The sequence below is a fragment of the Eublepharis macularius genome, chromosome 4 (genome assembly GCF_028583425.1).
Source record: "Eublepharis macularius isolate TG4126 chromosome 4, MPM_Emac_v1.0, whole genome shotgun sequence".
Classification (NCBI taxonomy): Eukaryota; Metazoa; Chordata; class Lepidosauria; order Squamata; family Eublepharidae; genus Eublepharis; species Eublepharis macularius.
The window spans coordinates 180,287,491-180,314,498 of record NC_072793.1 but is presented as its reverse complement, the minus strand read 5'-3'; the positions used below and the strand labels follow the sequence as shown (position 1 = coordinate 180,314,498).

Below are 27,008 nucleotides of genomic sequence, written 5' to 3'. Positions count from 1 at the left end.
GTAGCAACGAAGGAATTGTTCTAAAATTTGGTTAGTCTTTTCGGATTGTCCGTCGGTTTGTGGGTGGTGGCTTGAACTGATGCTTTGTTCAATATTCAACATTTTCAAAAGCTCCCGCCAGAAGTTGGCAACGAACTGTCCGCCGCGATCCGAAATCACCTTGGACGGAAAAGAATGTAATTTCACGATGTGTTTTAAAAACAGATCCGCTAGCTTTCGCGCGGAGGGTATAGCAGTACAGGGGATAAAATGTGCTTGTTTGGAGAACAGATCTACCACCACTAAAATGCAATTATGTCCTTTTGAGATAGGTAGGTCAGTAATAAAATCCATGGATATTACGTCCCAGGGTCTGTTTGGCGTTTCCAATGGTTGCAGGAGACCCGGAGGCTTCCCTTTCCTGGTTTTGGCGCTGAGGCAAACAGGACAGGAACTAACGTATTGGGAAATGTCTTTGCGCATGCCCGGCCACCAGAATTGTCTTTGGACGAGATGCAAAGTTTTTAGATACCCATAATGTCCAGCAGTGGGAGCATCATGACAGCGCTGCAAAATTTCCAGTCTGAGGCTGTCTGGGACATACAACTTGCCCCCGGCCAACCAATCCCCTTGTGGGGATTGGGTCAGTTTGCTCCGCGGAGCTCTATCCCCCTCCTTCTCTATTTCAGCTTTAAGTTTCGATTTCCATTCCTGGTTGGCTGGGAGGGGCTGCTTGGCGCGGTTGCGAGTAGTCACCACGCCCCCAAGTTGCTTAGGCGAGAAGACCGTGTCGACCGTCTCCGCCCGTTTGCTCCTATGTTGGGGCATGCGCGATAGGGCGTCCGCCAAAAAGTTAGTTTTGCCCGGGAGATAATTTAGAGTGAAGTTGAATTTTGAAAAGAATTCCGCCCACCGCAATTGCTTGGCATTCAGTCTGCGTGGGCTCCGGAGGGCCTCCAAATTTTTATGATCTGTCCAGACCTCAAAAGGGTATCGCGCCCCCTCCAGCCAATGTCTCCAGTTAGTAAGGGCTGCTTTTACTGCAAAGGCCTCCTTCTCCCACACATTCCAATTCCTTTCCGCGGCAGAAAATTTTCTAGACAAGAACGCACAAGGACGCAATTTTCCATCCTCCCCCTTCTGTAGCAAACCCCCCCCTATCGCCGTATCGCTGGCGTCGACCTGTACTATGAAGGGGGATTGTTCGTTGGGGTGGGAGAGGATGGGTTCTGTTACAAATTGCTCTTTTAGGCAGTCGAAAGCCGTTTGGCAATCGGGGGTCCATTGTAATTTGGAAGAGGGCTTCTTAGCTTGGTCCCCTTTATCTTTGGTTTTCAGCAGTTCTGTTAAGGGGAGCGTGATTTGGGCGAAATTTGCTATGAAGTCTCTATAAAAGTTGGCAAAACCCAGGAAGGATTGCAGTTCTTTGCGGGTGGTGGGCGTTTGCCAATCTTGTATCGCCTGTATTTTGGCTGGATCCATTTTCAGACCCTCTTGGGAGATACAATACCCAAGGTAAGTGAGTTCTGTTTTATGGAATTCACATTTGGACAATTTGATGGGCAGTTTATTCCTCATCAAGGTGGCTAGGACCTTTTGTACCATTTGAACATGTTCTTCCTCGGTGTCCGAATAAATTAAAACATCATCAAGGTACACCACCACCCCTTTGTACAGAAATTCGTGTAGAACTTCGTTTATCATGGACATGAATACAGACGGGGCTCCCGTCAATCCAAAAGGCATAACTAAGTATTCATATTGTCCGAGGGGCGTATTAAACGCGGTTTTCCACTCATCCCCTGCCTTGATACGAACGTGGAAGTAGGCATCTTTTAGATCTAATTTCGTAAAGATCTTACCTTGGGCCACGACGTTGAGAAGGTCTCGGATGAGCGGTAGAGGATAGGCGTTGTTGGTGGACACTGCGTTCAGTCCCCGGAAATCTGTGCAGAGTCTGAGTCCCCCATCCTTCTTTTTTACGAAGAGGACCGGAGCGGCGTGGGGGCTAGAGGCTGGGCGGATGAACCCACGTTGAAGGTTGGTGTCGATGAATTTCCGGAGCTCTTCGCGTTCACGGAGACTCATGGGGTAGAGTCGTCCTTTGGGTAGCGAGGCTCCTGGTAAGATTTCCACCACACAGTCCGTTCGTCGATGCGGGGGTAGAGTGTCCGCTTCCTCCTCCGAGAAAGCGTTTAGAAAAGGCCAGTAAGGTTCGGGTATTTGGTTGACTTCTTCTTGGGTAAGGAGGGCCTTTTCTTTCTGAGTAGGGTCTTCGCCCCAGTTTTGATTCCAACGGTGATTTTCACAGTTGGCGTGACTGAAGGTAATGCATCCCTGTGCCCAGTCTATGTAGGGGTTGTGATCACATAGCCATTTGCTGCCTAGGATTAACGGGTACTTGGCAGTAGAGCTGATGACAAAGGACCTCTTCTCCCAATGTTGTCCCATGCCTGTGATCACCGGGATGGTTTCAGTTGTAACAGGATTCATGTTGGTACCATCCATTTGTTCAAAGATTACTGGATTTTGTAAATCCCGAGTCGGTAAAACCAGTCCATTAACTAGAGCAGGGGCTATGATGTCTCTTGAGCAGCCCGAGTCAATTAGAGCTTGCACCCGAATGTGCATTTTTCTCTCTGGGTTGATCAGAGTCACGGGCATGAATAAAATGGACCCAGGTGGCCGGTTCGGTGCAGGAACGGGCTTGGGGCGGATCTGTCGTTTGGGCCCTTTTACGACAGATCCATCTCGTTTCCCGACTGGGGACTCTCTGGATTGACTTCTGCGTTTGGGGAAGCGGGGTCGTATTCCATAATTTCTTCCGCTTCTAGTCCCCTCTCTGAGGCGGGCCTTTGGGAGGCGCCGCGGCCTCTGTTCGCTCGAGGTGCGGGAATCGGGCGTTGGAGAGTAGGAAATGGAGCAAGGGTTGGGCGCCTTAATTGAAGCGGAGGTCTTTGCACAGGCCGGTAGGGGCATTGTGCTGCAAAGTGACCGGCTTGTCCGCATTGCAAACACAGCCCTTGTTGCCATCTAGCATCTCTCGCTCCACGGGTGGCGTACCCAGCTCCCCGTCCTCCCTTCTGCAAAGTCAAGGGTCTTCTTTGTCCCGTTTGTTGTTGTTGTTCAACCAAACGGACTTCCAAGATGCGATTCTCAACTTCGCATGCAAGTTGGATCCAACCTAACAAGGTAGGGGGATTGTCCTGCATGAGGGCTCTGTCCAAAAGTCTCGGGTTTAGTCCTTGCTTGAACAGGATGATTTTGGTGGACTCCTCACACCTAGGGCATTTGGCAGCCAATTGTCGGAATTTCGTGATATAGTCTCTCGCTGACATGCTGCCCTGTTTAATGGCCTGCAATTCTGTTCGGGCCCTGGTTTCCTCTAAGGGGTCTTCATATTGTGCTCGAATAGCATCTACCAACCCCTGGAGAGTATCGAGTTCTGGGGCCCCGATATTATATAGTCCTACGTACCAGTCCGCTGCTTTCCCTTGTAAGCGGGAGCCGAGATGTTCAATTTGGCTGGTCTCGCTGCCGAAGAGGTGTCCCCACCGGTTGAAGAATTGCACGACTTGCACTAGGAAAAAGCCCAGTTTGGAGGGATCCCCATCAAAAGTGGCTTCCAGTTTCACCCAACCCATTGGGAGGTCTTGCCTCGGAGCCGGTGCTGGGTAGAAGTCCGCCGGAAGCATCAATGGCACTTGAGGTATGGGGGGTGCTAGCGGTGCTGGTTGCGCTGGCGGCGGCATCACCGGTTGAGCCGGGGGTAACGGCCTCGGCTGGGCTGGCGGTGGTGCTCTCGGCTGGGCTGGTGGTGGTGCTCTCGGCTGGGCTGGTGGCTGCAGTCTGGGTCGGGCTGGTGGCAATGCAGGAGGTGCTGGCCGTAGCGGTTGAGGTGGAGGTGGTCGGTGCGGCGGAGTAATGATCGGCCGCTGAGGGGTGGGTTGGTGGGGTCGTAGTGGTGTAGGCCCCATCGGTTGGTTCGGAGGTGGTCTTACGGGCTGCTCCAGTGGCAAACGTATCGGCTGCAGCGGCGGGGTTAGTTGTGGTCGAAGCGGAAGGGGCCGCAGCGGCGAAGGCTTAATGGGTGGTGGGCCGCGCGGGCTTGCCCCTCTTGGTGTCGTGTCTCTGGGACGCACAGGCTGGTCTTGTGGCGCCGGTAGATCTTCCCCCGGGGTTTGCTGAATAGGAACCACTTCTAGCGGTCGTTGCGGTAATTCCTCCTCAGAAGGGGCCGGGAGTTCTTCCGTCTGACCCGGCCGAACTGTTGTTGGAGAGGCGGGAGGGTGTATCACTGTCGTCTCGGTTGGACGGGTTGGTCCCTCTCCTTCTCTTGGCTCCTCCGCTGGAGTCTCCTCGGGAGACGGATCCCCGTCCAATTTAGGGGGTTCCGTTGGAGTCCCTCCGGGCACCTCAGCTGGAGTATCCCCGCTCGGCGGAGTTTCGTTTAGTCCAGGGTGTTCCGCGGGCGATTCTCCCGGTTCTTCAGGGTAGGATTCCTCCTCTCCCGAAGGTAGCGGCTGCTGCGGGTCGACCTCCACTGGATAGGACATGACACTTTGAAGGGTGGCAATTTGTATCGCCATTTCTTCAGGCGAGATTCTCTCTCCTGCCCCCATTGACGAGATTAGGTGAATGGCATGAGCCAAACTTTCCTCCATATCGATCAGCCTAGCTTCCAACTGTTGCATTCGGCTAGGACCCGGTTGCCCCATCACGGAACCTCCCTCAGTTGTACTCACCGGGGAAAACGGCCCCCAGGGCGGAGGATCGCCTTGATCGACTCGCGATCTCGCTGCTAGAATTCCTTTGGCTAGGCCCGTCACGGCCGAGATGCCGGAGTCTACAGCATGGGTACGGCTTTGTATTTGCACCCAACTTTGCTCAGGAACTTCCGTTGGCTCTTTCCACGGGGCAAGTTCCGAATAATCCCAACTCAGGGCGCCGCGGTGAGATGTGTTCCCGTCCGTCCGTTCGGTCGTCCGGTTCCAAAACAGCCACGGTTGGCTGCTGTCCAGCTCAGGGACCGTCTCTAGGCTTCGGCGCCCGTCCATCGAAACTCTTGGATGTAGCCCTCCGGCCCGGCGCTCCCGTGTTTCTCGGGGTCGGGCTCCCCACTCCGACGGGGTGGGTAGCGAGAGCAAGGGAAGAGCTGTAGCCCTCGGCCTTGTCCCCTCACTGCTGAGGTCGATGAGAGGCGGTGTAGGCGTCGAAGCACCAGCCCCGGCTGGCACCTGCGATTCTTGGGGTTGCACTGTTTGACTGTCGGGGGACGCATACGGATCAAACAAAGGATCCCTGTCCGGGACTACCTTGGATTCCGCTGGGCCCGACTCAGGCATGATTGGTAACAAAATGTCAGACTGTGGCTAGATAAGGCACTCTCTGCAAGGTTCCCTTTAGAAGCAAGAATAAGTCCAGTGTCTGGCAAAGGAAGTTTTATTGCAGAAAAGGTCCATTATAGTCCACTGTCCTGAATAGGAGACTCAGGATGGTACATGATCATTGTTACCAATGAAGAGCAAGCATAGGATACAGAGTAACAATACCCATCTGGAACAGCCTCCCCCCACAGTTCTCAAAACAACATCTTTCAGTCCTGGGAAGCTGCTCTCCTTCAAGGCCAATGCTTGGTGGAACGGTGTTAGACACAACAATCTCCTCTGGTGGGGATGCTGCCTGGGAACTGGTGCACCTGGGGAGAAAGCACTTAAACACTAGAAGCATTAGAAAATGGAGTCAGTACAGTTTAGATACATACTGGACCTGACAGCTGGAGGGGCCCCGAAAAAAAAATCTATTGCTGATGGAGTCTGGAGAGGAGGGGCTGAGGACAGAGCCCCCCCCCAGCCTTGATGGGGCTCCTTCCTGCAGGAGGGGCTGCCCCTCTCCCTCCCCCTCCCTGGACGCTTCTGTCTGGGCAGGATCCAGCCCGTCTTTCGCATTCTGCAATTTCTGCAGGGAGGGGTGCAAAGTTAGGGAAGCCAAAGGGGCACTTCTGGCTGGCAGCTGAGCCCTTGGAGGAGCACCCAGTGCGCAGGGGACTCCAGGAGAGGTGGGGAGGCACCCCCCACCACCACACACACACTCTGCTGTGGCAGCATTCAAATGTGGGTCAGCCCAGCCCAGCAAGATTTTCCGGGCGGAAGCTTCCGAGGGCCAGAGCTCCCTTTGCTGGATGCATCTGAAGAAGGGAGCTTGGCCTCTCCAAAGCTCATTCCTCTCTGCCTGGGGCAGAAGGGCTCAGCATCAATCGCCACTCCTGCTTGCATCTGGCAAAGGCGCTTTGACTCTCGAAAGGACCCGCCCTGGGAATCTGGCTGGTCTCTAAGGGGCCCTTGGATTCAAATCCTGCTGGATTCCTGCAGACCAACACGGCTGCCTACTTGAAAACAGAGTGAAGTTGGGCTTTTGAGAAGGAGAAGAGTTAAGAGACACTGTGGCTAGGGCTGGAAACACGCCTGGACCTGAGAAGCGTTTCCTTTTCCTTCTAAAGCTTCAGGCATTGACTGGCTGCTGTGGGGGTGAAGTTCAAAGAAGCTGCCGTGTCTCGACTTCCTTGGCAGGGATTTCTTTGATGATTGTTTCCAGCTAGAGGCTCCACACGCCAAACCGATAGCTTGCTGCACTTACAATATTCACTGGTGATCAAGTGAGATCAAGGCTCAATACAGATTCTGCTGCAGAAAGTTGCTGGCTGACTTTGACCCGGTCACAGGGTCTCAGTGTAACCTACCTCACAGGGTTGTTGTTAGGATAAAATGGAGGGGGGGAGTACTGTGTAAAGTATTTAGTATCTTCATAGGGGAGGAACGCAGCACAGGCAGAGAAGAGAGAAAATATCCCGTCTTTTAGCAAACGGAAGGGATTGAAGAACCTGTCTGGGCTATCAGAGGTTGTAGGGTTTCATTAGTAGGGGGTCTGGTTTTCCAAGGGGTTCTTGTTCCAATTCCTGCCCTGCCACTGAAAGTTGCTGTCTGACCTAAGTCCAGGCCCACATTCTCAGCCTAACCTACCTCACAGGGTGGTTGTGAGGATAAAATGAAGGTCAAAATAATGTTGTTACTTTGGGACTCTGATGGGAGGGGAGTGGGGTCTGGCATTTGTTATCCATCTGATTTTGCCTACAGGGTGCCAGGAAAGGGTGAGCTCTACGGTTGTTGCTGTTAGCGGAGTGCAAATGGAGTAGAGAAGTTTCGCTGTGCTGATTAAAGAGGCTAAAAAAAGTTTATTTAGGAAATACATACTTGAGAGTGAAGAGAGAGTCATTGCTATCTGAATGCATCTTGTAGAAGTGAATAAGGCAGGAGAGAGAAGCAGCAGGATATTGCCCTGTTTAGCCCAATGGGAGCCAAGGAAATGACCCCCAGGAAACAAGAGCTGCTGTTCTTGCTGTCCTAACTAGGTGATCCTTGCTGCCCCCCTGCATAGAAGGCTCTTCTCCCTTCGTGCTGCTGCAGTACACCAGACATTGCTATTTCCAATACTTGCTTCGTTCAATGTTGCTGCAACCACTAGAGGGCCCTGGATCCATTCCAGTCTGGCTTCCGGCCAGAGACTGCTTTGACAACATCCAAGATGAAGGGGTGGAGTCAGTGAAATCCTAAACAGATCAGTAGACCCTCTAGGGTTTAATGAGAATCTGGAATTTTTTTTACATCTGACAGGACTATAAACTAAGCTGCACTCTGTCAGTTGGTCTCGTTCACTAAAGTGGGAGGTTAGAGAAGTTTCTATTTTCTATTGCTCGCCCCCTTTTTGGCAAGACTATATATTTTACAAAGTAAGCCTATGGGGTTTTTTATAATGCTTGTCTGTGTCGGGTCTTGGAAATTATTCTAATCTTAGGTCCAAAATATTTCTTACACACTCCATGATGCTGTTTTACAGAGAAATAAATGATTCCTTTCAACATGCCCAGACTCGTATTTTAAAGGACTTCCTGTCCATTGTATATTCCTTTTAACTTATTCTTATAATGTAAATGAGATGATTTTAAAGAAAATATTAATGACTTTTAACTTGCTTTACCAGATTCCCCGATGAAGCTTTTTGTGAAATATGTTGGGATCTATAATTGTCGACAAAACTACCTTTCTACAACAGCTTGTTCCCCACCCCACCCCGGGTTTAAGGAGCCAGGGGCCTTTACATTGTGAGTTGCGCAAAGGACCCAATGCAGATTGGGGGGAGGGGTCCCACTTTGGAGCTGGACTTCTAGGGGAGGCTCACCTGATTCTTGAGGGGGGGGGGTTGTCTGTCCTCTGCTCTCCTCTTCAAACTCTACCAGCTTCCCCTACTGTGCTAAACTGGCTCCACTTAAAAGGATAAGGGAGGCCCTCCCTAGCCAAGTCCTGTCACCTTATGGGGCTTTCCCCACCTTTCCCAAGGACCAAGGAACATCCCAAAGGCGCTTTTTACAGCTTGGGGAGGAGGACAGGTGGGGCGGGGCAGCCCCTATTGCCGTCCCCTCCTCTCCCTCTCTAGGAAGCAGAGCTCTATGGATTTTACCATTTGGAGGCCTGGCATGCAATGCCCCCTCTGGGATTCTGCTCTGGCCAACCCAGATTTACACCCAGAACATCCCTCAACCCCAGCCCCTTCTCCCAAGGTGCATCCAGGAAGCTGGACTTTTATTCTGTTGCAGAGGTCAAGGAGGGAAAACACATGAGGCTGGGAAGGGTTGAGAAAGCAAGCAAGCCCTGTTAGCCCCAGGGAGAGGGTGTTGCCACTTGTGGTGCCCGGAAAAGTGGGAGAGTTGGTTAATGGAAAGGGGGGAGGATTGTAAAAGAGAAAAACGAGCCCATCTCTATGCCACCAGCTCATAAACAAGTGGGAATATCCAGCAGGTGAAATAAAGGAAAATACAAGTTTGAAGGAACTATCCCAAACCCTCTAATCACATTTCACAAGTAAAAATCAAAATATAATTAGGATTTATTCCAAAAGGGCATACATCTACAGAACCAAAGAGGCAGTCCAAGCCTTCGTGCTCTTTCTGCAGCCTTGTGAAAGTCTCTCACTCTCTGTTCTTGCTGCAGCTTGAATGTCTCTCCGTCCTGCTTCCACTCCAGCTCTCCAGACGTACCAGCTCTGCTTTAAGCTCCTCTTCTGGCTCTTCTGTATGCTCCATGGGATGCTCCTTCTCCTCAAATGGCTTCCATTGCTCTTATTCTTCAGAAATTGCCCTTTCCCCCCTCAGAAGAACTCTCCTCACAAAACACCACCAGAGCCTACCTCACAGAGAAACATTTTGTTCTCTGCCCCTCCCTCCAAAATCCGCCAGCTTCACAGGCTTACAATCTCCGTACGCCACAAAAAGTTGGTACCCAACAAGGCTTCTTCAAAACTAGCAATTTCAAACAAGGATTGGTCTGTAAAATACCACATGAAACTAAACTACAATAATAAAAGGAGGCATCTGTCCGTCCACTTGTGCACATCTTTGCCTGTTCATGGCAGGCATACCTCATCAGAAAATGAAGAAAGGCGTCTGGAAACAGGCTACTGGCTTCCCAGCAATAAGCTGACGTTACAGAGTCTGTGAAATAGTGGTTAGAGAGTCAGATTGGGATCTGAGAAACTCAGGATTGAATCCCCAGCCTGCCAAGGAAGGTGGCTGGCTGACTTTATCCCAGTCTCACCCTCTCAACATAATCTACTTCATAGGATTGTTGTCATGAGCATAAACTGGAGGTCGGTAGATCACATGAAGAGTGAGCTGATCTGAGGGAGGACATGAATGTACTTATGACTGGAGTGAAGGCTGCTGGGTATGACACTCCCCCACTCTTACTTTATAGGAAAAAAGATGTTAACTCAAACCAAGGCCTGTTCCATTTTCCAGACACTTATATGGTATTTCCCCTGTGAATTCTTTGATGGGAAGTGAGATTGTCACTCCGACTGAATCTTTTTCCACACTCCAGACATTTATATGGTTTCTCCCCTGTGTGAATTCTTTGGTGGGAAGAAAAGTTACTGCTGTTACTGAAGCTTTTCCCACACTCCAGACATTTATATGGTTTCTCCCCTGTGTGAATTCTTTGATGGTCTGTAAGATGTCCACTCCGACTGAAGCTTTTACCACACTCCAGGCATTTATAAGGTTTCTCTCCTGTGTGAATTCTTTGGTGGGAAGCAAGGCTTCCACTCTGCTGGAAGGTTCTACCACACTCCATGCATTTATACGGTTTCTTTCCGGTGTGAATTATTTGATGGCGAGTAAGGTGTCCATTCTGACTGAAGCTTTCTCCACACTCCAGGCATTTATATGGTTTCTCCCCAGTGTGAATTCTTTGGTGGGAAGAAAGGCTTCCACTCCGAGTGAAACTTTTACCACACTCCAGGCATTTATATGGTTTCTCCCCTGTATGAATTCTTTGGTGGAGAGTAAGGTTTTTATTTTGACTGAAACTTTTTCCACATTCGAGGCATTTATATGGCTTCTCTTCTGTGTGAATTTGTTGGTGGACAGTAAGTTTTCTACTTTGACTGAAACTTTTCCCACACTGCAGACATTTATATGGTTTTTCCCCTGTGTGAATTGTTTGATGAACAGTAAGGTTTTCATTCCGACTGAAACTTTTTCCACACTCTCGGCATTTATATGGTCTCTCTCCTGTGTGAATTCTTTGGTGGGGAAAAAGAGATGTGCTGTAACGGAAACTTTTTCCACACTCCAGGCATTTATATGGTTTCTCTCCTGTGTGAATTCCTTGATGGACAGTAAGTTTTCTACTTTGACTAAAACTTTTCCCACACTGCAGGCATTTATATGGTTTTTCCCCTGTGTGAATTCTTTGGTGGACAATAAGGTTTTCATTCCGGCTGAAACTTTTCCCACACTCTAGGCATTTATATGGTTTTTCCCCTGTGTGAATTCTTTGGTGAGGAAAAAGAGATGTACTGTGACGGAAGCTTTTTCCACACTCCAGACATTTATATGGTTTCTCTCCTGTGTGAATTATTTGATGGGAAATTAGGCTAAATTTGCACCTGAAGCTGATTCCACACTCCAGGCATTTGTATGGTTTCTCTCCTGTGTGAATCCTGTGATGGGAAATTAGGCTACATTTCCATCCAAAGCTTTTCCCACACACTAGGCATTTATATATTTTCTTTTCATTATAAGTGTCCCAATGAATATTTATAACTGATTTTTCAAGAAAATTTTCCCCACTTGCTGTGAGCTCATTCCTATTGTCTCTTTCGTATAGTTGTTGCAATAGAGAGTCGCTTGCCTCTAAAAGTCCAGAAGTATTTCTCTCATTATAAAGATGTCTTCCTTCTTCCTTCCTGAGGGCATCACAATATTCAACCTTCTCTTCTACAGCTGAATTCATATCCTCTTTATCCATCACTGGATATTCTTTCATTTCATTTTCTGACTCCCTCACGGCTCCTGCTGACAAAAAGAGAAACTGATGTGATGACAGTACACTTTCCCCAACTATCTGTGCCAGAGTTTTCTACTCTGCCTTCCAATGGTTGTGTTTGTACTCTGTGAATCCTCAGAGGTTTAACTCACACAGGCCGTAGCCAGTTCTCCCCCTCACCTTCTCTAGTCCTTCTAAATTCCAAGCCAAATAAGTTGCAGAGTAGCCATTTGTATATTAAATGAACAAAGCTCAAGAGGACAAAACAAAGAGAACATACAATGGAGGTTTTCTGCCTCAAAGTGTACCAATGGTTTCAAGTTTCTCTTTCCATGCTGGGTGAATTTACAGATAGGAGTGTTGGGGGGTGGGTTGTGGGGAGAAGAAGGGCATCTGTTAAGAGAGGGTCAGCCATTCATGCTTTTACACATGGAGGAGGGACTGAAGAAAGGTGGACAGCCAGATGGAGAAGAAGGTAATCGGACATGAACAGTAAGTGTGAAAGTATTAACTTCTTTCTGCCTCACTCTTAAACATCAGAGAAGTAGATTTTGGTAAAGAAGGAGGTGTTTTTACCTTTTAGATTTTCTCTATTTTCAGATATCCTGGGGGACCAACAGGCAGGGGGAAGGGGTGGCTGGGTGGAAGTTGGGAAGGCGAAAGAGCTGACTGGCACCCCTCCACCAATGGCCTCTTAGGCTATAGTAGGAGAGTCCGGGTTGCCAGCGGACAGACTGCAATTCCAATTCTAGCTGGATGGGGGCAGCAGAGAGTAAACCCCAGTTGTAAAAAGGATGGAGAGGGGAAAGGATGGAGAGGGAAAAGGATGGAGAGGGAAAAGGATGGAGAGGGAAAAGGATGGAGAGGGAAAAGGATGGAGAGGGAAAAGGATGGAGAGAGATTCTTTGCTGCAGTCCAGTAAGACCAGCAGAGAAAATCCCTCGTTCCCAGTGATAAAAAACAAGGGATGATGGTGGGGTCATTTTACTATTCCTGGCATAAGCGCACACACAAAAAGAGCCTTAAATTAGGGCATAAACCATAAATGATGGAGCTAGCCGAGATGGCTAAATTTACAGCCCTGATCAGAGATAAAACATTGTCTATTTTTATGACTAGCTGGAAACCCCTTATTGACTTTTTGCGTGAAACAAGGAAAAATGATTTGATGATTTGTGGTTTTGGTTTTTAAGAAGATAAATCTGGGGAAAAATAAATAGACGGGGACAGTAGTGGAAAAGGGAATTTTGAAGAGATTAAAATTTAAAGTATGATGTTTGTTAAAATAAATGTTGTAGAGAAAAATGGAAAATGAAATACATATGATTGTTTTCTCTTACTTATAATTTCTGTCTTTCTTTTCTTTTTTGCATGCTCTTTTCACTCTTTCTTTTATTTCTTTTCCCTTTTTATCGGGCGTTTAATTCTATTAATAAAATTTAAAAATTCACAGAAAAAAAATTAGGGCGTAAACCAAATCAGCTGCTGTAGAGAAGGCAGAAATACCAACCTTTCCAAAGTCTTTTTTGGGAATGTGGTCCTCTGACAGACTAGATGGTACTGACCAATCTGTAGCTTGTGGCAATTAGATGGAAAACAGCATTTCCCTGGGCAGAAATTACATTTTGCTCTAATGGCTTAAAGGACAGGAAATCCTTAAACCCAAAGTTCTATCAACAATTATACAGCATCCTTGGCAGAAAAATGGAACATCAGCTCCCAACATGAAAAATATTATTATGCTTCCAGGTTAGCTGCAATTTCATCCTGGTTTACAAAAGCCAAAATTAGACTAGTTCGGGAGGTTGAATGATTAAGCATTCATACACCTTAATCCAGGGCTCATTTCGAGGGGGAACGCGCAGGAACGCAGTTCCAGCAGTTCCCCAAAGAGGTCACATGTCTGGTGGCCCCACCCACCTGACTCTCGGCCATTTTGGGCTCGTTTCAGCCTGGATTGGGGCCGAAATGGCCCGGATTGGGCCTCTGATGGGTGGTGGATCACTCTCCCACTCAGCACTGGCCCAATCCTGACCATTTTCGTCCCCTTTTCGGCCATTTTCAGCCCCTTTTTGCCATTTTGGGCCAAATTTTGGCCATGAATGGCCAGGATTGGGTCTAAAACAGCCAGGATAGGTGATGCCAGGGGTGAGACATATGTAAATTAGCTATGCCAATGACTCACTTCCTGTGATGTCAAGGGTCATGGCATATGCTAATGAGTTATGCTAATGAGTTCCTCCAGCTCTTTTTCTACGAAATGACCCCTGTCTTAATCTATTTGGACAGAGAGAGAGAGAGAGAGAAAAGAATTCATTATGAAAATGGTATTTTCCTGAGTCTGCTGATGCGGGGAGGGTGGAATACAAATTAAATAAATAAATAAATACTTGTAGAGCCTTAGTAAAAATGTGTGAGAAATGTCAGAGAACTTTAGATACAGAACGCTATGAAAAGCTTCCTCTGCCAACAAACTGTGCTTTTGAGGGGGGTGGGGGGAACTTGGCCTGTTCTTGCACTTTATTCATTTGGAAATTATTTTTACTAGTATGTGCAACTAAGGAACCTTTACTTGCTCTGAAAACCTCATCACAAGGCCAGGCAAGAATAGAAAAAGAGAACTAGGACTTTTTTTTACTTCAAAAAAAATGATTGTAGAATTCTTTGTGAATTATTACCATTTTCCCTCTCTACCATATGGTTTCCTCATTCAAACTTATTCTCTACTCCAATTTATTATTAGAAGGAAAAAAAGTTAAAAGTAAGAACACATATACCAGCATGCACAATTTTGTGTTGAAACACAGGTCTCTGATCAAGGAATGTTTAAACCAGGGATCAATCTAAGGTTTATAAGTTTAGTAGGTAAGGTAAAAGTAGTCTCCTGTGCAAGCATTGACCCATGGGGGGACGTCACATCATGATGTTTTCTTGGCAGACTTTTTGTTATGGGGTGGTTTGCCATTGCCTTCCCCAGTCATCTACACTTTACCCCCAGGAAACTGGGTACTCATTTTACCGACCTCGGAAGGATGGAAGGCTGAGTGAAACTTGAGCCGGCTACCTGAACCCAGCTTCCGCCAGGATCAAACTCCGGTCATGAGCAGAGCTTAGGCTGCAGTATTGCAGCTTACCACTCTGCGCCACGGGGCTCTTAGTAGATTCCACAAAACACTGTCGAGTTTTCAAAATGTAAGAAGAGCCCTGCTGGATCAGACCAGAGGCCCATCTAGTCCAGCATCTCATTTCATACAGCGGTCAACCAGTTACTCTGGAGGGCCAAAAACACGACAGAGAGGCCTTCTCTCGATGGTGCCTCCTGGCACTGGGATGCAGAGATTTACTGTGGGGGTTCCCTCTAGTAGCCATCAATAGACGTTCCTTCCATGACTTGGTCTAATCCCCTTTTAAAGCAGTCTATACTTGTAGCCATCAGTACATCCTCCGGCAGCAAATTCCACATTTTATTCACTCATTGGGTGAGGAAGTACTTCATTTTGGCCTACGATCTATTATGCAGGAGTTTCATTGGATACCCTTACGTTACAGTATTGTGGAAGAGGGAGAAAAAGTTTTCCATGTCCACTCTTCCCCACGCATCGTTTTATAAACCTCTGTCATATGCTCCCTCGGTTGTCTCTTTTCTCATCTTTATCCCAAGTGGGATAACGGTTGGAAAGAGGGGCAGCCCTTGCTGAGGTCTGGCAACTGGAGAGACCAACAGTATGACTCCCTCTTTCCCTGCAATAAAATAAGCTTCTTCAGGGTCATTTTACTACATTTCTCCCCTCTGGAATTGGAATGACCTTTCTTCTCGTCCTAAGAAGGATACCCCACAATTTGGGAACTTAACCCACACCCTCTCTTCCACTATGATAAAGCAGCAGGGTTCCCCCAACGGCTTTATTTCCAGCAAAGTTTTGTTTCAACAAGTAAACATGGGGTGAGAGCAGGAATGGGGAAAAAAACTCCCAAGGGTCACGTTTACATTAAAAAAGAACCCATGCTCAAAGGTGACCTTTCACTCGCCATTCACCATGCGTAGCACAAAAAGGGGCGGCTGTCAATTTTGTCTCACCTCTGAAGAGAGAAGCACTCCTGCCTCCCACAAAGGGCACCTCTTCACCCAGAGTCTGTGCTACCCAGCGCCCTGGCCCAGCCTGGCAGCCTTTCCAACTTCAGCCACCTTCCCTCTCTCCCTTCTAAGAGCCCTTCTGCATGTTATATCAGCTTCCTGGCTGGTAGCTCCAGACAACATGCAATCGGCTGTTAACTGGGAGAGACAAATCCTGGCTAGGGTTTAAAACACGCAGGGAAAGCCCAAAGTTCCTCTGCAAGAGGCTGGATTTTGTGTTGGCACACTGGATGTGCCAGGTGCTGCACGATCAATTACAACACTGCTCTGGGCTGGCGGAGGAAGGATAGTTTGAAGGAGGTAACATTTCCATGTGAGTTGTCTGGAGTTGCTCTGGGTCATGTCTCTGCAGTAGAGCACATGCTTTGCTTTGATAACTCTGGAGGAGGCAGGGCTGGAAACACCATTATGTGAATGTGTCGGCCTCTCAGACTGGACACTACTTGGCTCAACTTAATAATAATAATAACAACATTCAATTTATATACCACCCTCCAGGACAACTTAATACCCACTCAGAGCGGTTTACAAAGTATGTCATTATTATCCCCACAACAAAACACCCTGTGAAGTGGGTGGGGCTGAGAGAGCTCCAGAGAGCTGTGACTAGCCCAAGGTCACCCAGCTGGCTTCAAGCAGAGGAGTGGGGAATCAAACCCAGTTCTCCAGATTAGAGTCCTGCCGCTCTTAACCACTACACTGAACTGTCTCTCAGAAGGAAGTTGCCTATTATCAAAGGTTCAAGATCTAAAAGCACAATTTCAGCATTCTCAACCCAGCCACACTTTTTTTTTTTGAGGATGAACTCAAACTGTGAGGATAAACAAAGCCACAGAAATCCACCAGAACCTTGGAAGGAAGCACAGGCAAGACAGATCAAAGCAGCTACCTGCCAATCTCTCCCCTTCATCAGAGCCCAGGAGAAACAGCTCCTCCTCCTCTTCCAGCCAGGATATGAGTTCAGGTTTGGCAATCTGAGGTCCTTTTAATCAGAAAAAAAAATCACAAATTTGTAAGTCTTCTGTGGGGATATAAATCCAGGAATTTGAAGGAAGCTTGACTCTGTCGCTCCAGAAATACACAACAGGCAAGTAATAGGGGTGGGGTGGAGCACAGTATGGGGTCACGTGTCACCTGTCTTTTATGAAAACCTGAGGGAACACACGTGTGGCCATTCACACATGCACCCCCAGCTTGAAACCTGAGCCTTTGTATACACATACTGCAGATTGGTGCAGTTTCCCTCCCCATGAAATCATTTTTAAAGGGTTGACTTTTATTAACAGCAAAGGGAAAGACTGACAGTAAGTCAGAACAGAAAATGTAAAAGGCATTTGGTAATCAAAACATTGGGCAAGCCAAAATACTTAAAGTATCTGCTAGGTAAGTCCTCATTGAACAGTTACTCAGATCTTGGATCATTAAGACGTCCCCCTCCTGGCTAATCCATGAGAGAGTTGTATGAAGGATAGTCTTAAAGGTGCTACAGGATTTGTTACTATTTTGTGACTACAGACTAACACGGCTAACTCCTCGGGCTTTTTTTAGGGTGAGCTTTTTTGCGAAGGGAGCTGGAAGACCTCGTTTTACTTTTTAATAAATATTGGCATTATTTTCTCCGACTGCGATCAAGGTGCTTTTTCCCCTTCAGCATTTTGGCATTTCTTCTTTGGAAATGAAAGCGAGGAGAAGAGGCTGTCACTATCACCATTTCCATTCTCTGGGATGGCCGGAGGCCTTAGATGACTATAGGGGTGTTGGCATAAAAGTGGCGCTGGAAGCTCTCCGCCTGCTCCCTGTCCAAGTGGGATGGAAATGCCAGCTGAGAAATAACGGAAGCGGCAGAGAAGCCACCAGAGTTCCCTCCACAGCCACATCTCAGCCCAGCTCAGGTAAGGCCCAGACTGGAGGGAAGCCCCTGCTTCGACCGCCCCACCTTCCCCAAACCAAGCATCATTAAGCCACTCTTCAGATGCGCTGTCACATGGTCCAGACACAGGGCTGCCAGGCAGGGGATCCCTCTCTGCAAGGAGACACCAGAACCCCTCCCACATCAGAGGAAGGATCACGGAGGGTGGCAGAGGACAGACAGCCCGATCATGTCCTTTCCTCACTAAGGACTTCCTTACAGTCACCCCTCCCGGCAAGAAGGAGGCAGCCCAGGAGAAAAGGATCCTCACCCAGAGAGGCCACGTGCCCAAAATTCTCCAGCATGACTTCCTTGTAGAGAGCTCTCTGGGCTCGGCTCAGCAGGCTCCACTCCCCCCAGGTGAAATACACAGCCACCTCTTCGAAGGACACCCGGCCCTGGAAGAAGAAAAAGAAGGCCTTTCTTTAGATCACTGGAGAAGTGGTCCATGAGAAAGACGATGCAAAAGGCTGGTGGGGTATAGTGGTTAGAGCGACAGACTGGGGCCCTGATCTTAGAGGTCAGACCCCTCCCTCATACTAAAAGGGCAGTTTATGGATAGGAAATACCCTAAACCCCTTTCCTTAAGTCCCAGACACTGCCTGCCTCCAGGAAGAGTAGATGCCAGCCAGCCTGGAGACTGGAAAGTTACCAAGTCACAGGGAAAGGACTGACTGAATGATTTCCATGCCCTGGACAGAAGCAGAGATAAGGAAGCTTTCTGAAGACACTCCCAGTTTAATCCCATCAACACCCACCCTGCATCCCCCTCCCTTCCCATCTGACACCAGGTCATCAAGCAATATTTTTACCTATAGCCCATCTTGAACAGTCGTTAGCACACCTTTCCCAATTCGCTACTGTTTTTGGGAACAAGACGTCAGCCTTGCCCCAAGGCACGTTTTGCTCTATAACTGGGCTGTACAGTCATGTGCTCAGTATGTGTCCCATACAGGCACCCTTAGAAACATCTGAGCCTGCCCCCCTTCTTCTTCATGAAATGTTTTCTAATCCCCAGTTTTCTTAGCTCTGAGCATTTGATGTGTGTGTGTTTTTGTATGCTTGCCTTTAGCTCCTCTAATGACAAAGAAACCTTTCCTGTAGAACATCTGCCTGTTTATTTGAGAGTTGTCTAAGGGAGCAATCTTGGTATACACAGGTAGAGATTTCCTAGTTATCCCCTCTCACTGTGTCTCCTTGAATGCTAATTCCCACATCTCAAAAGGAGAACTCAATTAGGGTAACACTGGGAGGAGAAGAAAGTATGTCTTTACATCACTGGAAAGCTGGTCTACGGGGGTGGGGGCCTTTTCCCTCCAGCCCTCCTTGGTGGGGGGGCATCTCTAATCCAGAGGAGCTGCCCTCATTGGCAGAGGGATAGCAGCTTTGTCGGGAAGAGACCAGAGAGGTCCATATGGTAGAGAGCCTAATCATTTTCCGTGGGAAATTTCCCAGTCCCATATTGTCTCATAGCCCTTGTTTGGATTTCTGTCTACATGCCATTCTAAGCAGGGGAGGTCCATTTTCCTGCCCTCCCACTGGGTCGCCACAACACTCTGTAGTGCCAGAACGGAGGGCAGCAGGATTTGAGTCCAGTGGCACCTTAGAAACCACCAAAATTTTCAGAGTTTAAGCTTTCGAGAGTCAGAACTGCCTTCTTAAGAGCTTTGGCTCTCAAAAACTTACACTCTGCAAATATTTCTGGTCTCTAAGGTGCCACTGGACTCAAATCCTGCTGTTCTACTGCAGAATAACACAGCCACCCACCTAGAATGGGAACCACTGCTGCCGCCCGATACCAGTCTCCCCATTGACCACCACCCCCCTCCAGTACCTGAGCTGGCTTCATGGCGGCTTTTCTCACTTCAAAACACAGAAGAGACGACAGAGAAGGCAGAAGAGATGGCAGAGAAAGCGTCAAGAATGTCTTCCCCCTGCCTGAGAGGGACAGAAATAAAGAGGGTGGGAAACCTTTTTTATTACACTCACATTTTCTGTGTCAAAAAGAAAAGGCACACAGCGTGGAGGCTGAGGAGGAGGGTTTCCTCAGAAGACCCCCTTTCTGCTCCTTAGCATCTGTTTTGTGTGGGTCTCCCAAGGGTCAAGGTCTGCCTCCCCCCTGTTTAACACTCACCCCCTTCCCAATTGCCTCAGTCTTTTATTCAGCACCCCCCCTCCTTTCAGATCTGCACTATCCTTCAGCCTAAAATCTCCCCTTCAGCCCCACACTCCTTTTTCACCCACGCCGTTGCCTCCCCTTCCTACGTGTCTCTGGAACCTGAAGCCACTTGAGCCCTGCCCAGCCTCCAAAGGTGCTGGGTTCGGATTCTGCTCTCAAGCCCACCGCAAAATCTCTGGGCTCAACATAAAGGGAGCAAAAGAGGCTGTCTCTGGTGCAGAGGAAGGGGGCAGGCTGGGAATTGGGGACCGCCTGCTGCCCCCCCCCCTCTCTGGGTCTTGCATTACAGATCGCCTCTCATTAGATCTTGTATCGCAGCAGCCCCCGCCCCACATCTCCCCCCTTCTCCCCTCCCCAAAGCCCCTTTGAGCTCACCAAATCCCTCCCAGCCTGAGAAACAAAGAAATGGCTTCTGCGAGGGGTGGAGGACAGGAAATGGCTTTCTCTCACACACACCCTCCCATGTGCCTCTCTGGGACTGCAGCTCTGTCCCTTTAACCATTAGAGACCACAGAAAAAATAAATCTATTGCTGATGGAGACTGGAGAGGAGGGGCTGAGGACAGAGACCCCCCCCCAGCCTTGATGGGGCTCCTGCCTGCAGGAGGGGCTGCCCCTCTCCCTCCCCCTTCCTGGAAGCTTCAGTCTGGGCAGGATCCATCTTTTACCTTGTGCACCTTCTGCAAGGGGTGTGTGTGCAAAGTCTGGGAAGCCAAAGGGGCACTTCTGGCTGGCAGCTGAGCCCTTGGAGGGCACCCAGTGCAGAGGGGGCTCCAGGAGAGGTAGAGAGGCAGACCCCCCCACACACACACACACATTCTGCTGTGGCAGCATTCAAATGTGGGTCAGCCTAGCCCAGCAAGATTTTCCGGGCGGAAGCTTCCGAGGGCCAGAGCTCCCTTTGCTGGATGCATCTGAAGAAGGGAGATTGGGCTCTCCTCTGCCTGGGGCAGAAGGGCTCAGCATCGATCGCCACTCCTGCTTGCATTTGGCAAAGGCGTTTTGACTCTCGAAAGGACCGGCCCTGGGAATCTGGCTGGTCTCTAAGGGGCCCTTGGATTCAAATCCTGCTGGACTTCTGCAGACCAACATGGCTGCCCACCTGAAAACAGAGTGAAGTTGGGCCTGTGAGGGCCTTTGAGAAGGAGAAAAGGGACACTGTGGCTGGGCCTGGAAACACCCCCTACCCCCCACCCCAGAGGAGCTGTCTCCCTCCTTCCCCCAGAATCACCCAGTGAGCTTTCCCCAGAAGTCCAGCTCCGAAGAGGGAGCACCAGCTGCATTGGTGCCTTGGGCTGTATGCATGCGTGCATGCTACAGTGTGCTTTGGCATGGAATTAGGTTCTGGTTTTTGGTTGGTTTTAATAGTCTTAAACTGAGATGTTATCCTGTAGGCTTTTTTTGTTTTTAACTTTTTAAAAAAGTTTTATTTAATTATGCACATTAATAGTTACAATATTGAGAGAAAGTCATTAAACACTGATAACTAAGAAATCTTCTGTTACATATTAATAATAATTTACATGCCCTTGTAACCATGAATTTTCTTACAAATGAGTATTTCAGCTTGGATTTCCATTAAAAGTTGATATACTAAATCGGGTGGGCAATTGTTTTGGCTCAGGGGCCACTTTGTGGGAGCGGAGGTTAGCGGAGGGCCGCACCTTTTAAAATGATTGCATTCATTAGTTAACTTTTGGTGCCAGGCACCCAGTAGGTGACTGTTTTGGCGGGCCGCGTGTGGCCCGCAGGCCGCAATTTGCCCACCCCTGTATGATAACAAATCTTAACCTTATTATAGAGTATTTATATCATAAACATAGACGACTGGATCACTTTGATAATGATTAGATTATTAATAAAAATACAGTTTAAGGAAGATATTTTCATTAAATGAAATCATTTAAATGATTAAATAAGTATTATTATGAAGTCAAACCTTTTACCCATTTTTTACAGATATTAATAGAAGAACCAACAATGATAATATATACTCTTTATTGTAGCCCTTATAAACCTTGCAAAATTAACCCCCTTTCCCCTCCCCTCTCCCCAATCTCTCCCCAATCTTTGGATCACCCCAAATCACACACCCCTGAACTCCAGAGACTGTCCCCTACAAGAGGACATGTGCTGGTGCTGATCCAGTCTCTGGTTCGGGACCTAAGTCCTCGAATGTGGCCTGCCTCCAAGCACCTTGTATTAGACATTGGCTTTGAATAAGGAAGTGGTGAAAATATAAGCCCTCTGAAACCCAAAACAATCTTTGGATCACCCCAAATCACACACCCCTGAACTCCAGAGACTGTCCCCCACCACAGCTCATGTGCTGGTTCTGATCCAGTCTCTAGTTTTGGAGCTGAGGCCTCCTATGTGGCATATAGCTTACTTGCAAATTGTCCCAAAGTGGATGTGGGCTTTCGATAATCTCCTTTCTGTAGATAAGGATGATATTCTATGAACGCACCAATGATTCTGACCTCAAAAGATGGATCAGACAGTCTAGTTTTCCAAGACATTTTCTTTTTCTTTTCTTTTTCTTTTTAATTTTTTTTAAATTAATTTTGAATTAGTTTACAACATATAACTCACAAAACATAACATTAACAAACTTCGACAGATGTTTAAAACAGTACGTTGTAACCATATTTTGAGTTATTAACTTACATTAAATTAACAAGTAAAATGTTATTATAGCAAAAGCAATATTAAATAGAAATTTATCTGGGTAAGACTACCACAAACCCTGCATTTCCATATCTAGGATATCTTGATAGGGCAATTTTGTTAACAAAAGCTCATTTTTAGAAAGGAATTCTAAAAAAGGTTCCCATTTAGTATAGAAGTCTGAGATACCCGTGGGCTTAATTTGGAGATACAATTTTTCTGTGATTTTTTTCCATTAAAAGTAGATCCCAAATTTTGTTAAACCAGGTGTTGATCGTAGGGATTTCTTTTGAGTTCCAGTATAGGGCTAATGAGGTTTTCGCTCCTTGAAGCAATGTGAAAATTAGGTCTCTTCTAATGGAAGGTATACTTTGATCATTCCAGATTTCTAAAAAAATAGTTTCTGGTTTTAGAGGTATTTCATATGTAGTAATAAGCTGTATCTGATTTAGGATCTTGTTCCAAAATTCTTCAACACGTTTGCACTCCCACCAACAATGTGAATAGCTACCTATATCCCCACATTCAAAAAGAGTCCAGTAGCACCTTTAAGACTAACCAATTTTATTATAGCATAAGCTTTCGAGAATCAAGTTCTCTTCATCAGATGCCTGATCAGGCATCTGATGAAGAGAACTTGATTATTACAAAATTAACAATTTTGTAAGATTGAAGCGTAGTATTAATAGCCTTAGAATTAAATAATCTTGAGTTCCAAATTTGTTTCCAATCGCTTTCTGAAATATTAATATTGCATTCTTTCTGCCATCTTAAGTGTGGACTTGGGCCTTTAGTGTCTAATGCATGAAGTAGTAGATTATAGATCTTAGAGATTAGACCCTTACGCACAAATCCTTGTGTATCCAAAAGCTGTTCAAAATCAGTTTTCTGTTTACTCATTAATACCTTTAATTTAATATCTTTAGCAAAATAAACTAATTGAAAGTAAAGAAACCAAGGTATATTTTTTCCTATAGTTTCTTCCAACTTATGCTTCTCCTTTAGACCCGTCTTAGATGCAATATCTATTAGGCGGAGATTATTAAGTTGATCTCTGTTTCCTGATTTGTTAATCAAAGAGAAATTTGGAGGTCCCTGTTGTGAAAAAATAGTAGCAAAGCGTGAAATAGTTGGTACTAGTTTAATTCTGTACTTGTCCCAGGTTTCAAGAATTGTTAAAAAAAAGGGTTGTGACAAATATCTGCAGGCCTTTGATTTGCTCTTTTCCATATCATGTAGGATTTGGGGTGATCCAAAGATTATTTGGGGTTGCAGAGGGCTTATATTTTCACCACATCCTTATTCAAAGCCATGTCTAATACAGGGTGCTTGGAGACAGGCCACATTCGAGGCCTTAGGTCCAGAACCAGAGACTGGATCAGCACCAGCACATGTCCTCTTGTAGGGGACAGTCTCTGGAGTTCAGGGGTGTGTGATTTGGGGTGATCCAAAGATTGTTTTGTGTTTCAGAGGGCTTATATTTTCACCACTTCCTTATTCAAAGCCATGTCTAATACAGGGTGCTTGGAGACAGGCCACATTCGAGGCCTTAGGTCCAGAACCAGAGACTGGATCAGCACCAGCATATGTCCTCTTGTAGGGGACAGTCTCTGGAGTTCCGGGGCAAAGGCAAAGGCGCTCCCCCTGGTGCCCCCCGCGTCCCACGGGGTCGCGGGGGGGCACCGGGGCCCCCCGGGGGTCGCGGCTGTGGCCCACCCCCAGCAATTCCCACCCCCTGCCTTAACATAGCTAATATTAGGAGTGGAGCAGGTGGCAATGCCCATCCCCGCCTTAATCCAGCTGGTATTAGGAGCGGAGCAGGTGGTAATGCCCACCCCCACCACCTTAACCCAGTTGGTATTAGGAACAGAGGAGATGGCAATGCCCACCCCCTTTGGCCAGCTGGGATCAGGTGCGGAGCAGGTGGTAATGCCTGCCCCCTCCTTATCCAGCTGGTATTAGGAGTAGAGCAGGTGGCAATGCCCATCCCCTGCCATAATGCAGCTGTTATTAGGAGCAGAGCAGGTGGCAATGCCCACCCCCCTTCACCCAGCTGAGATAAGGAATAGCAGATGGCAATGTTCGCCCCACTTCACCCAGCTGGTATTAGGAGTAGAGAAGGTGGCAATGCCCACCCCCTTCAGCCAGCTGGGATCAGGAGCAGAGCAGGTGGCAATGCCTGCCCCCCAGCTGGTATTAGAAGCGGCGCAGGTGGCAATGCCCACCCCCCTCCTTAACCAAGATATTAGCAGTGCAGGTAGCAAAGCCCACTCCCCACTTCGTGTGGCAGAGATCACGCATGGAGCAGGTGGCAATGCCCACTCTTTCCTTCACTGGCCAGGATCAGTGATGGAGGAGGAGGGAATGCCTGCCTATTCATCCTCCCCTTTCTAGAGCCCATTGTATTTTTTTCCCACAACAGGCTTTGTTGCTAGTGACTCAATAAATAAACTAAAACATGGTTGCACAGTGCATTGAGACAGATCAACAAGAGCATCAGTTTCTGCTTTCTGTATTGATCAGCTACACGGAGCCATACCGATAGAGAGAGAACAGATTCCTGCGGTTGGCCGCCATGACCTCCCCTTTGGATTGAATCCATCACAGCCCCCCCCATGGTGAAACAGGTACCTCTTCTAGAGTCACCAGACCCTGAAAGAAAAAAAAACAAAACAATTTCTCCTCACAGATGACACAATCTAGAAAGGGTCTTGGAAGGTTGGAGTTCTCTTGGAGAAGCCCAAGTTTCTTGCTAGTATCATCCAGAATGGTGTAGTGGTTAAAGTGTTGGACTAGGATCTGGGAAGCCCAGGGCTGAATCCTCACTCTGTCACCGAAGCTGGCTAGGTGTCCTTGGGCCAGTCATACCCTCTCAGCCTAACCTACCTCACAGGGATGTTGTGAGGGTAAAATGGAGGAGAGGAGAATGATGCGAGCCCCTTTGGGTCCCCGTTGGAGAGAAAAGTGAGATACAAATTAAGTGAATCAATACAATATGTCTTCAATGGTCAGCTGTTTTCAGAAGAAGGGAAAAGAGGATCTTCCAGGCTCCAGGGAAGGAGGGCAGAGGATAGCAGCCCCTGGGATGACCCGCCAAGGATCCTTTCCTTACCTGATCTGACCTCTCAGAGGCTGCCTCCAGTCCACCACAAAGGCTCGAAGGTCCAGAACCACCCGCTGTGAGGAAAGCACAGGAGACGAGAAGATCCTGCAAACTTTCAGGCCCAACTCCAGGCTTTGATTCTTAGATTTCAAAAGCTGGAGACCTGACTACTTCAGAGATCCTTTCCTCTTCCTCTTTGTTAAGACAAGCCAATAGCAGCAATCACTAATTTTGGGGCGTGAGCTGTATAATTCTGGAGAGGGAACTATTGAGAGGGACAGAAAGGGAGCAAATAATGTCTTACATAAAAAGAACACATTTATTTTGATACATTTCGTATTTCAGCTCCCCCTACAAAAATAAATTCTTTCCACACTCTGAAGTTCAAAAAGTTGTTCTGGAGGTATAAAGTCTTACATATTTGAAATGAAATGCATTCCAAAACTGCAGCGGAGCCTGACTCTCAACACGCCAACTTCCCGGGGGACTATAAACACAGCTCATAATTGACAGGCTTACTCTAGGGAAGGAGACGGAGCTGAAATGGGCGACAGGAATCCTTACCCAGCGAGGCGGCACCTCCATCACTTTCCCCGAGAAGAGTAGCCCCCTACCTCGGATTGGAGGGTGCCTCACCTGCCTGGTGGAAATCGTCAGCCCCTCCTGATGGCCCCTGAAAGAACAGGCAAAGAATGGGGAGAGGAACTAGGAAAGGATGAGAAAACGTCCGGGAAGAGAAGGAGAAGTGGATATTTCTAGGCTGATTTCTTGAAAAGCTGGACACTTGGGCAGAGAGGGTTTTTAGAAGTCTCTTCCATTGCCCGCTGAGTTAGCAGGATGAAGCCCTCTCACCTGCTCTCCCTGCTTCCTGATCTCTGCCTGGCTCAGGAGGAAGCCTTCTGCCAGGGCCACCGCCTGGGAACAGGCCTCAGGCCCACATTCCCTGACCCAGCTCTCCATCTCTGGGGGCAGGACAACCAGGATCACCAGGTATGCCTTGGTGTGCCTTTCTGGCTTCAACCAATGGATGCAAAGGTGACAGAGCAGGCTGCAAACCTCCCAGGGCCCCTCAGCCTCCTGGTAGCAGAAGTGCCTGAAGTGCTGGAACTCAGTTTCTGAGCTAGGTGAATACGGCTTTTGTATGTTCGCTCGACACTAGTCAAGAAAGTCCCGGAGCCAAGAAAGCATATGTGAAGGGATAAATTTACCGAAGGACGAGTAGCAAACACCTATGAAGTTAGAATGTGACAAGATCCGAACACACCGGGAAAGCAGGCCGATTTGAATAAGATGTGATTTAACATGGGCAAGTGCCTGGTTATCCACATGGGTAGTAAAAATGCTAAGTATGCATACTGGATGAAGGATACACTTCTGGGTAGCGCTGCGTGTGAACAAAATCTTGAGATATGGGTGGATGGGAAGCTTAACATGCAGCAGCAAAAAAAGGCAAATGCAGTCTTGGGGTGTACCAACAAAAGCATGACATCCAAACCACAGGATGTCATTGTCGTACCATATACCACAACGGACAGGCCCCACCTGGGGTATTGTGTGCAGTTCTGGAGGCCTCCGTTCAAAAAGGATGTGGACAAATTGGAATGGGTGCAGAGGGGAGCGACCAGGATGATCAGGGGCCTGGAGACCCAAGCCCTT

The 27,008-nt window shown here is 47.8% G+C and overlaps 2 protein-coding genes across 3 annotated transcripts in view; one reads left to right on the top strand and one right to left on the bottom strand.

The window, feature by feature from the left end:
• Positions 1-27,008, top strand: part of LOC129327971 (zinc finger protein 160-like) — a 111,866-nt gene that overhangs the window by 53,201 nt on the left and 31,657 nt on the right. The gene's annotated exons all lie outside the window — the stretch shown is intronic.
• LOC129327261 (zinc finger protein ZFP2-like) lies at positions 8,934-19,996 on the bottom strand. 2 transcript variants are annotated; one of them, XM_054975750.1, is made up of 5 exons: positions 19,959-19,996; positions 19,239-19,342; positions 17,676-17,802; positions 16,385-16,477; positions 8,934-11,389 (listed from the first exon to the last, which is right to left on the bottom strand). In XM_054975750.1, exons 2-5 carry the CDS (start codon positions 19,251-19,253, stop codon positions 9,834-9,836), a joined length of 1,791 nt encoding a protein of 596 aa, XP_054831725.1. In that variant the 5' UTR covers positions 19,254-19,342; positions 19,959-19,996; the 3' UTR covers positions 8,934-9,833. The 2 variants fall into 2 exon arrangements, with proteins under 2 accessions (XP_054831725.1, XP_054831726.1); XM_054975751.1 differs by having other exon boundaries at positions 8,934-11,386.